The sequence below is a fragment of the Pongo pygmaeus genome, chromosome 4, assembly GCF_028885625.2.
Source record: "Pongo pygmaeus isolate AG05252 chromosome 4, NHGRI_mPonPyg2-v2.0_pri, whole genome shotgun sequence".
Lineage (NCBI taxonomy): Eukaryota > Metazoa > Chordata > Mammalia > Primates > Hominidae > Pongo > Pongo pygmaeus.
In genome coordinates this window covers 795758-807868 of record NC_072377.2, presented here as the reverse complement: position 1 = coordinate 807868, position 12111 = coordinate 795758, and the positions used below count along the sequence as shown (strand labels likewise).

The window sequence follows — 12111 nt, the reverse complement described above, 5'->3', positions numbered from 1 at the left end:
CCCTAACCCTGAGCTCCCCACGACTGGGGCCAGAGTCTTTGTCCCCCGTGTGCGCATGTGTTCAGGGTCAGCCTCTCCCAGAAGTGAGATCATGGACAAAAAGGGCAAATCACAGGAAGAAATTAAATCCATTAGGGCCCAGCAGGCCCAGCAAGAAGCTGAACTCATGCCGAGACCTGCAGGAGCGGTGCCGGGTGCTTGAAGTAACAAGTTTAAAATGTTCAGAGACAGTGGAATGGGATCTACTAGGCGAGAACAGGACATTATGAAATAAGAACAATGGAATGGGATCTATTAGGCAAGAACAGAACATTATGAAATAAGAACAGGTGGACTTAGAAAAGCACAAGTAGAAATTCTAACAATGAAAAATATTACAGGCAGGTCACCCACTAACCAAACAACTGAAGCGAGAGCTGGTGGTCTTGCTGAGTCTCACAGTGGACAGAGCAGTAGGCGGTCAGTAATGTTGCTGAACGAGGAGAGTAAACTCCCCAGCCCCAAGGAAACCTGTTGTTGGAAGTAACAACAACCTCCCTGCTCCTGGCACCAGCCGTTTTGGTCATGGTGGGCCAGCTGCAAAGCGTCTTCGTTCTCTGGGCAGTGGTGGCCCCAAGGCTGTGGCCTCTCGGGGTTTCTGTGGACGCGGGCAGCAGAGTGTGTCCAGGCCAGCCCCCAAGAATGCCCTGCTCCTGACAGCTTGGCCAACCCCTGGTCAGGGCAGAGGGAGTGGGGTGGGTCAGGCTCTGGGCTCACCTCCATCTCCAGAGCAGCCCCTGCCTGCAGTTGTGGCAAGAACACCCAGCTCAGAAGGAACACGCCTCACCAAGAGGCTCCTTGTTCATAACCACAGGTTACCCTACAAACCACCATCCCCACACAACCCTGGGAATGTTTTAAAACACACACCTCTAACGCACATCTTACAGTTACTGTTATTTGCCTGAGGGTTGAATTTTTTTCAATGAAAGTGCAATGAAAATCACGGGGTTAAATCCTACGGACACAGTGCTGAATGTGATGTTTTCAGAGTTTTAATTTTAGATGTCAAGGCCAGTGCCTGTATAGAGTGGGTGCTTAGGATATGTTTACTGAATGGAATGGAACTAAAGCCTCAGATGTAACTTCATGGAGATGCACGTCTGCCTTGTAGAATGTTACAGGCTGCCTGTTCCTGAAGCTGAAACCCTTAAGAGTGAGAAGTCATTTGGGCCTCCTTCAAAACTCTCCACCCCTCTTAGAATCAGGAATATTTTTAAAACTACTTTCTAGAATTATCTAGCAATCTCTCATATTTAAATATTTTTGGGTTTACCACCTATGAAGGCTTTTCTGGAGTTTCACTCCACCGGGAATTCATCATCTCTCCTTATCAGGAAATCTCTCACCCTCAGGTGCTCAGTCAAGGTGAGTCCCCCACAACAGGAGAATCAGCTGAGGTTGGGCCGAGGCCACATGGTCTTATCCACATGTGCCTCAGATTAACGGATGCTCAAACTGCCCAGTAATACAAAGTCCGCACTTGTCATTTTTTTCCAACGTTGTGTACAAAATGTTTCCCCGGGTTAAAATAGTCAATGCCCACTGTGTGCTGAGCACGTGGGGGGCTGCAGGCTTCTTTGGGTGAGGCATGGTCACCTGCATGCTGCGGGGAGAGGATGAAGAATGAGACACAAACAAGTGTGGATGGCACTTGTGCTGCGGAGAAGCTGGCCCTTGCCTCAGGCGGTGGAGGAGCAGGGAAGGGCAGTGGGCCTGAAGCCATGCGTGGCTGGGGGGGATGGTCTGGTCTGTCCTCTGAGCCAGGCACTGCACTTGCCAACGGGCTCCTTGAACACAAAGCCCAGACCAGGTGTGGCAGAAACATGAAAGGACAGGCAGGCGGCTGCTGTGGGCGGGAGGCAGGATGCCTGGGATCACGACGCCCAGGCCAGTCCCCACCCCCGTGACCCAGAGCCTCCCTGGGCAGTGACTCCAGGACGGCCAGGAGCTTCTTCTCTACCTCACAGGATGGGAGAAGCTGTGGTGAGATGCATCCTGTGAGGGCTGGGCTGGCCGCAGGCAGCTCCCCAGGGCGCCAACCGCCATCTGCTCCTCACTGCAAATAGGCCTCTGTGGGCGGCCGCCCCAGTCTCCAGAAATAGTCACAAGACATCGGCTCTCACGGTGTTGGAGTTTAGGGAAAGAAGCATGGAGAGCTTGTCCCCTCCATGGAAGCTTGTGGCTGAAATAGGTGCAGAGCCCATTTTATTAACGTTTATTAAGACGGCTCTTTTAGATAAACGGGTGTCTCAGGATTTGCTTTGCCTCTCTGGGCTGCTTTGCTGCCCGCAGGGCGGGCCGGGTGGATGGGGCTCTGGCCAGCCTGCTGAGCTGTCCTGTGGGCACTGTGCAGGGCTGCAGGGATGGTGACCTGTCTCAGCCCCATCAGAGGCTGTGCTGAGTGGCACTCACAGCACTCGTGTTCACCTCCTGGGCCTGGGGCTCTGAGCACCTTCAGGAGCGTGTGGTCCCAGGACCTGCTAGCCAGCACCTTGGGGTGGCCACCGTACTGTGTGGTCCTCCGAGTTCGGGGTCTCTGTGCATCCCCCAAGGTGTGCCCCACCTGGTGTCCAGATGTGAGGAACCCCGTAGGCTACCTGGACGCTCAGACCGAGCGGCCCCTCCTGAGCTGGCCTCTTACCCCTGCCAGCGATCCCAGGGGATCTGGAGCAACCTCTCAGGCTGCATGGTATGGGGGACGCAGGTCTGTGAGAGGCAGCTCGTCTTCTGACACCACTAACAATGCAGCTCAGTGAGGCCTTGGCAGGCGGGGGGGGCGTGGATCAGCACCGGTCCCCAGGTGACAGCTGCAGACCCCTCCTGCTGACCATCAGCGAGCTGCAGCTCTGGGCCCACAAGGCGCCTGCACCCATCCTGGCCTCACAGGGCCTGCATGGTGGGTGGAGCCGGGCTCCCTGTGCAGGGGCCGGATCAGTGGCACTGGCCGCCCTGCTGAGCTGTCCTGTGGGCGCCTTGCAAAGCCGCAGGGCTGGTAACTTGTCCTGTTCCTCCTTTTCCCTTTCCAGAGGCCAAGAAGATGACCACCTTTGAGTATCTCATTAAGACCTGCAAAGAAGAGAGTTCAAAACATCAAGCAGTGAGGAAAGATCCATACATGCAAATGGAGGAAGGATTTCTCCAGGTACCACCTGTCTCTCTGCTCCATTTCTCGAGGCCTGGGACAATGTCTAAGGTCACTCTGTGGTTGGGACCTCTCAGCCACGCTCCTTTACTTCAGGGCTGATGCAGCCCGTGGACTCTGCTGTGAGTGTGTGTGTCTGTGTGTGAGGCTCTGTGCATGGGTGTGTCTATGTGTCTTTATTAACATAGACACCAGTCATGCACCAATGACTTCCTAGTGCAAAGATAGGAAAGGAACTGAGTCTCCTGGACATTTCTGTACTGCATTATACATCTTCCAAAGTTGAAATGTGCTTTTTGCATCTTTTTTTTTTTTTTTTTTTTTTTTTTTTTGAGACAGAGTCTTGCTCTGTTGCCCAGGGTGGAGTGAAGTGGTGAAATCTCAGCTCACTGCAGCCTCCACCTGCTGGGTTCAAACAGTTTGCCTGCCTCAGCCTCCCAAGTAGCTGGGATCGCAGATGTATGCCACTACGCCTGGCTAATTTTTGTATTTTTAGTAGAGACGTGGTTTTGACACGCCAGGCTGGTCTCAAACTTGTGGCCTCAGGTGACCCGCCCGCCTTCGCCTCCAAAACTGCTGGGATTATAGGCATGAGCCACTGTACCTGGCCTGAAACATGCTTTTTAACCTAAGGAAGTTAGTTCCCTCTCCAGTTAAGTGACGTGAATTATTATAACTAACTCAAGAAGACATAGAAAGTCTAAATAGACATAGAACAGCCAAGAGACTGAACTACTAATTTAAAATCTCCCAGTGAAGAAAAATCCCAGGCCCTGTAGTCTTCATGCATGAATTCCAGCAAAGATTTTAAGAAAAAATACAATACCACCTACACACAGACTCTTTCAGAAAACAGAGAAGGAAGCAACACTTCCCAACTCATTCAGCAATGCCACTATCAACCTGACACCAAAGCCAGATATTCATAAGCCAGTACATTCAGGAAACACAGGCAAAGATCACTGATAAGACCTTGGCAAACCAAATGGAGCAGCACGGGGCACAGCATCACTGTGCACTGTGGCCAAGTGATGTCACTCCAGGGGTAAGCAGTGGCTTAAGGCCTAGAAATCAATTACTACAGCTCAGCATGTTAGTCCAATAGAGAACGGTAACCATGCAATCTTGCCAATCAATGCAGAAAAAGGTTTGTTAACAGCAAGTTCCCATTCATGATTTTTAACAACTCTCAGTGACCTAGGAATGATAGGAAAGCACCCTGTGTACCTGACATGACATTTCCTGGTGAAAGGCTGGTGACCCTCTCTTGGAGGCTGGGCACAGGTGATGACGCCCCTTCCTCCCACTGCTGATGTCGCCGGAACATTCCGGCCAGCCCAGCGCAGCAGGGAAAATGAAGGCACACAGAATACGAAGTAAAACTGTGTTTATTTGCAGGCAATGAAAGCTAAAAAGTATGTTTTAAGACCTAGTTAAGATAATAAAATCGCTTAACAAGGTCGTGGGGCACATATTAAAATACACACTTGCACATCTGTATCCACCAGCAATGAAAAATCTGGGTTATGTTTTTAAAACTTCCTTTCACAATCTAATAAAAAAAGAATAAATTTAACAAACCTTGTGCAAATATGTACACTGAAAGCTACACACCATGACTGAGAGAAGTCAGAGACGCTCTATTAAGTGAAAAGGTATACAACATTCATAGATTGGAAAAAAATACTATTGAAAGAGCAATTTTCCCCAAAACTTATCTACAGAGTTACCACAATCCCTGCTGAACCCCAGCAGGCTTCTGTTTTAGCAGAAATGACAAGGTGATCCTAAAATGTATATGCAAATTCAAAAGACCTAGGCTACTGTACTAGCCAAAATGATTTTGAGAAAAAATAAAATTGGAGAACTTACACAACCAGACTTTAAATTTTGCTATAAAGCTGTAGCACTAAAGACAGGTGGCACTGACATAGAGAGCGACATAAAGCTACAGTAATAAAAACAGTGTGGCGCCGACAGAGACAGATATAGAGAAATGGACCAGAAGAAAGGTCCAAAGTTAAAGCTTTCATATATGGTCAATTGACTTTAAATAACGCTACTAAAATCATTAAATGGGGAGAAATTATAGTTCAACAAGTGGTACTAGAACAATTGGATATCCACATGGAAAAGAAAAAAGAATGATTGAGTTCTTCATACCTGTACAAAGATTACCCAGGATCACTTCATTCCCCACAGAAAAATTAGCCCCAAATCCATCTGACACCTCAACTTAAAAGCTGAACATAGAACACTTCTAGAAACAAGCATAGAATGCAATCTCTGTGATCTTTAGTGAGACAAAGCTTTTCTTTGATCTGATACCAAAATCACTGCTTATTAAAGAAAAAAATCATAGTTTGGACTTTACCAAAATTGAAAATATTTGCTCTTCAAAAGTCACCATTAAAGAAAATGAAAATACAGGCACACCTGAGAGATATTGCAGGTTTGGTTTTAGAAAGCCACAACAAAGTGAACATCTCAGTAAAACAAGTCACATGAATTGCTGGTTTCCCAGTGCTTATAAAAGTTATTTACATGACATGTGTGTAACAGCATTATGTCTAAAACTATGTATCTGAATGAAAAGTGCTTTATTGCTAAAAGCTGCTTACACAGACGCTTGAAGTGAGCACACACTGTGGGGAAAATGGCGCCGACATACTTGCTGGACCAGGGTCACCACAAACCCTCAATTTGTGAAAAAACACAGTATCTGTGAAGTGCGGTAAAGCGAAGCACAATAAAGCCAGGTGTTCGTTCCTGTGCAAGCCACACGCAAAACAAAATATTTTCAAGTTTTAAACTGATGTCCGGAATACACAAAGACACAAAGAGCTTTCAAAGTGCAATTGTAAAAAAAACAACAAACAAAAACATAAACAGAAAACCCAGTTTTTCAAATGGGCAAGAGGGCTGGACACAATGGGAAGCACCTATAATCTCAGTGCTTTGGGAGGCCAAGCAAGAGGATTGCTTGAGGCCAGGAGTTCAAGACCAGCCTGAGCATCTCTACAAAAATAAATTAAAATACATACATACATCTAAAAAATGGGCAAAAGATTTGAACAAACTCCTTACCAAGGTAGATGTAGATGTATAGCTACATGGATGCCACATAAGCACATGGAAAACTATGCTCCACATCATTCTACATCAGGCAGCTGCAAAGTGAAACCACAATCAGACACTAGCACACACCCAGGAGAATGCCTGTCATCAAAAAGACAGACACCACCGAGGGTTGGTGAAGTTGTAGAGAAATTGCAAGTCTCCTGCGTTTTTTGCTAGTGGGAGGTAAATGAGGGTGTAAAGTGCTACCACATTGGAAAGCAGTTTGGCATTTCTTTAAAAGATAAATGTCTAATATATGACCAGAATCCCACTCCCAGTTCCTCACCAGAGAGAAATGAAAACGCGTGCACACGTAAGTGGTTCTGAGATCTAAACTCAGGACCCAAGAGAACTCCAGGTACCATTCCTCAAAACCCAGGAATAATAGACGTGACTTTTACGTAAGAATCAGCTGCATGTCAACAACTTCTTTTTTCATGTGACGAATTTTCATTTTCCCCACAGCAAGGAGATGGCGCCCTGGACTCATCTGCACAGGGGTAAGTTGCAAGCTTCCTGCAGTAGCTTGGTCACTCTGAAGAATAGCTGTATTCTTTTCTTAACTCAAATGACTTTGGAAAATAATTCACCTATGATGAGACATTTTGAAATCATGGGATGATGCAGTAGAAGATAAAATAGTTTTGGTTAATGTTGCTAAATTATACCAAATTATCTATCTCAATGTGCTTGTCTTACTTGCAGAAACTACATTCTTCACTCCCTTCTTCATAACTAACATCTAAACTAACACACAAGAATAAGACCCACTTATTTATTTCTACATCTCTCCATGAACACATGTGTAGTTGTGAGTCTGAATGTATTTCTTATGATCTCTAATAGCATTTCGTAGAAATTGTAAGCTCTGAGAGTCCAACCTGTTCCTGAGTCAAGGTGCTAAGTAAATGGGAGCACTGGGGGTGCCTTGACCCCAGAGCCCCACCCAACAGGGCCAGGGCTGGCTTCACAAACAGGGTTTCAAGAAGCGTCTTTGAGCCAGTGTTGTGCAGTGCAGTTCGTTTTATTTTGGAAGCTAAGAGTCAAAGGGCACGCGCATTTTCAATCTTCACAGACTCTTTCTGACGACTTTCCCAAAAGGGTGGAGCAGTTCACACTTCATTCAACGCTGTCGCTCTTCTCAGTATGAGATACTAATAGTGTGCTTAGTTTTATTCAAAGAAAATATATAATATTTTAATATGCATTTCCTTACTACAATTACGACTGAACATTTTTTCATGTTTTGACCATTTTACAATTTTTGTTGTGTGAATTAACGTTCAACAGTTGGGCTATTTGGATTATCAAACGTAACAGCTCTTTGCATACTAGGAACCCTATGGGATCTTTCACAGTGTAGAGGTTGTGAACTTTTCTGAAGCCAAATTTGTTAACATTTCCTTTTGTCTTGCTTTAAAAAGGCTTCATTACTCTAAGGTTATACAAATATCCTCCAATACTCTTTGCTTATATAGTTATAACTTTTTTATTTTTATTTTTATTTTTTGAAATGGAATTTCGCTCTGTTACCCAGGCTGGAGTGCAGTGGTGTGATCGTGGCTCACTGCAAGCTCTACTTCCCGGGTTCATGCCATTCTTCTGCCTCAGCCTCCCGACTAGCTGGGACTACAGGCGCCGGCCACCACACAGGGCTAATTTTTTTTTTTTTTTTTTTTTTTGTATTTTTAGTAGAGATGGGTTTCTGCCTGTTAGCCAGGATGATCTCGATCTCCTGACCTCATGATCTGCCCGCCTTGGCCTCCCAAAGTGCTGGGATTACAGATGTAAGCCACTGCGCCAGGCCTAGTTATAATTTTTATTTTTATTTTATTTCAATAGTTTTGGGGAACAAGGTGTTTGGTTGCATGGAAAAGATTTTTAGTGTTGATTTCTGAGATTTTGGTGCACCCACCACCCGAGCAATGTATGCTGTATCCAGTGTGTAGTCTTTAATCTGTCACCCTCCTCTCATCATTCCCCCTGAGTCCCAAAAGCCCCTTACATCATTCGTATGCCTTTGCATCCTCGTAGCGTAGCTCCCACTTATAAGTGAGATACTACGATGTTTGGTTTTTCATTCTTGCGTTACTTCACTTAGAGTAATGGTCTGCAACTCCATCCAGGTTGTGTGAGTGCTGATATTTCATTCCTTTTTATGGCTGAGTAGTATTCCATGGGATTTACATATATACAGATCACAAATATATATCACATTTTCTTTATCCACTGATTTGTTTTAGGCTGGTTTCATGTTTTTGCAATTGCAAACTATGCTGCTATAAACATGTGGGTGCAAGTATCTTTTTCATAAGATAACTTCTTTTCTTCTGGGTAGATAGCCAGTAGTGGGATTGCTAGATCAGATGATACTTCTACCTTTAAGTTCTTTACAGAATCTCCGTACTGTTTTTTATAGTAGTTGTACTAGTTTACATTCTCACTAGCAGTGTAAAAGTGTTCCCTTTTCACCACATCCGTGCCAACATTTGTTATTTCTTTATTTTTTAAATTATGGCCATTCCTCCAGGAGTAAGGTGGTATTGCATTGTGGATTTTATTTGCATTTCCCTGTTAATTAGTGATGTTCAGCATTTGTTCCTATGCTTGTTGGCCATTTGTATATCTTCTGTTGAGAACTGTCTCTTCATGAATGTTGCCCATTTTTTGATGGGATTGGTTTTATAGTTTGTTTGTTTGAGACAGAGTCTCACTCTGTCACCCAGGCTGGAGTGCAGGGGCATGATCTTGGCTCACTGACACCTCTGCCTCCTGGGTTGAAGCGATTCTGCTGCCTCAGGCTCCCAAGTACCTGGGATTACAGGCACCCACCAGCATGCCCAGCTAATTTTTGTATTGTTAGTAGAGACAAGTTTCACCATGTTGGCCAGGCTGGTCTTGAACTCTTGACTTCAAGTGATCTGCCTGCCCCAGCCTCTGAAAGGACTGGGATTACAGGCATGAGCCACCACACCCAATTGGATGATTTGGTTTTTTTCTTGCAGATTTGTTTGAGTTCCTTTTAGATTCTGGATATTTGTCCTTTGTCAGATGTACAGATTGTGAATATTTTCTTCCTTTCCGTGGGTTCTATTTAGTCTGCTTATTACTTCTTTTCCTGTGCAGAAGGTACTTATTTAAAATAAAGATAAATTAAGATAAATTTCATCTATTTATCTTTGTTCTTGTTGCATTTGCTTTTGGATTCTTTCTCATGAGCTCTTTGCCAAAGTCAATGCCTAGAAAAGTTTTTCTGATGATATCTTGTAGATTTTTGTATGCTTTCAGGTCTTAGATTTAAGTCTTTTATCCATCCTCCGTTGATGTTTGTAAAAGGTGCGAGGTGAGGATCCAGCTTCATTCTTCCACATGTGGCTTGTGAATTATCCCAGCACCATGTATTGAATAGGATGTCCTTTCCCCACTTGATGTTTTTTGTTTGTTTGTTGAAGATCGATTGGCAGTAAGTATTTGGCTTTATTTATGGGTTCTCTATTCTGTTCCATTGATCTACACACCTATTTCCATATTAGTACCCTGCTGTTTTGATAACTGTAGCTTTGTAGTATAGTTTGAATTCAGGTAATGTGATGCCTCCAGATTTGTTCTTTTTGATTAGTCTTCCTTGGCTATCTGGGGTCTTTTTTGGTTCCATATGAATTTTAGGATTGTTTTTTCTAGTTCTGTGAAGAAAGATGATTCTGCTTTGAGGGGAATTGCATTGAATTTGTGGATTGCTTTGGCAGTACGGTCATTTTCACAATAGTAATTCTACCCATCCACGAGCCTGGGATGTGTTTCCATTTATTTGCGTTTTTTATGTTCACTTTCAGCAGGTTTTTGTGGTTTCCATGTAGAGATATTTCACCTTTTGGGTTAGGTATATTCCTAAGTTGTTTTTTTTTTCAGCTGTTGCAAAAGGGGTTGACTTCTTCATTTGATTCTCAGCTTGGTCATTGTTGGCACACAGCAATGTTACTGATTTGTGTCCATTGATTTTGTATCCTGAAACTTTACTGAATTCATTTATCAGATTTAGGAGCTTTTTGGATGAGTATTTAGAGTTTTCTAGGTATACGACCATATCATCAGTGAACAGGGACAATTTGCCTTCCTGTTTACCAATTTGGATGCCTTTTCTTTCTCTTCTGTGATTGCTCTGGCTAGGTCTGCCAGTACTGTGTCGAAAGGAAGTGGTGAAAGTGGGCATCCTTGTCTTATTCCAGTTCTGAGGAGCAATGTTTTCAACTTTTCCCATTCAGTATAATGTTGGCTGCGGGTTTGTCATAGAGGGCTTTTATTACCTTGAGGTATGTCCTTTCTGTGCTGATTTTGATGAGTGTTCTATTTATAAAGGGATGGCAGAGCTTGTCAGATGATTTTTCTGCATCTATTGAGATGATCTCTGATTTTTTGTTTTTAATTCTGTTTATGTGAGGTATCACATTTGTTGACTTGCATATATTAAACCATTCCTGCATACCTGGTATGAAACCCACTTGACCATGGTGTTATTATCTTTTTGCTATGCTGTTTGATTTGGTTAGCTAGTATTTTGTTGAGGATTTTTGCATCTATATTCATGAGGGATATTGGTCTGTAGTTTTCTCTTTTTGCTATGTCCTTTCATGGTTTGGGTATTAAGGTGATACTGGCTTCATAGAATGATTTATGGAGGATTCCCTCTTTATCTTTTCTAATAGTTTCATAAGATTGGTACCAGTCCTTCTTTGGATGCCTAATAGAATTCAGCTGTGAATACATCCCGGATATTTTAGTTGGCAATTTTTTTATTACTGTTTCAATCTCACTACTTGTTATTAATCTGTTAAGAGTTTCTATTTCTTCCTGATTTAATCTAGCTGGGTTGTATATTTCCAAGAAGTTATCCGTCTCCTCTGGATTTTCTAGTTTGTGTGCATAATGGTGTTCATGTTGGCCTTAAATGATCTTTTGTATTCCTGTGGTATCAGTTGTGCTATCTCTCATTTCATTTCTAATTGAGCTTATTGGGATCTTTTCTTTTCTTGCTTAATGTTGCTAATGTTCAATCAATTTTGTTTGTCTTTTCAGAAAACTGGCTTTTTAATGTATCTTTTGTGGTTTTTTTGTTTTTTTGTTTGTTTGTTTGAATTTCATTTAGTTCTGCTCTGATGTTCGTTATTACTTTTCTTCTGCTGGGTTTGGGTTTGATTTGATCTTGTTTCTCTGGTTACTTCAGGTGTGACCTTAGATTGTCTGTTTGTGCTCTTTCAGTCTTTTTGATGTGGCCATTTAATGCTGTGAGCATTCCTTTTAGCATCGCTTTTGCTGTGTCCTAGAGGTTTTGATAAGTTTTGTGACAGTTATTCAGTTTGGAGAACTTTAAAATTTCCCTATGGATTTCATTGTCGACCCAAAGATCATTCAGAAGCCATTATTTAATTTCTACATATTTGTGTAATTTCGTGGGTTCCTTTTGGAGTTAAATACCAATTTTATTCCCCTGTGGTCTGAAAAAATACTTGATGTAATTCTGATTTTCTTAAATTCATTGAAACTTGTTTTGTGGCCTGTTATATGATGTATCTTGCAGATACTGATGAAAAGAATGTACATTCTGCAGTTGTTGGGTAGAATGTTCTGTAAATACCTGTCAAGTCCTTTTGTTCTGGGATATAGTTTAAGTTCATTGTTTCTTTGTTGACTTTCTGTCTTGATGACCTGTCTAGTGCTATCGGTGCGGTATTGTGTCCGTCACTATAATTGTGTTTTCATCAGTCTCATTTCTTCTGTCCAGTAAGAATTGTTTTATAAATTTGGGAGGT

General features: G+C 43.1%; 1 protein-coding gene across 3 annotated transcripts in view; it reads left to right on the top strand.

The window, feature by feature from the left end:
- Positions 1–12111, top strand: part of LOC129037488 (probable palmitoyltransferase ZDHHC11B) — a 67201-nt gene that overhangs the window by 18315 nt on the left and 36775 nt on the right. For all 3 annotated transcript variants that reach the window (XM_063664624.1, XM_063664625.1, XM_063664626.1), the window contains 2 exons: positions 3069–3184; positions 6770–6804. In XM_063664624.1, coding sequence (XP_063520694.1) covers positions 3069–3184; positions 6770–6804 — 151 coding nt within the window. The remainder of the gene's footprint in view (positions 1–3068; positions 3185–6769; positions 6805–12111) is intronic.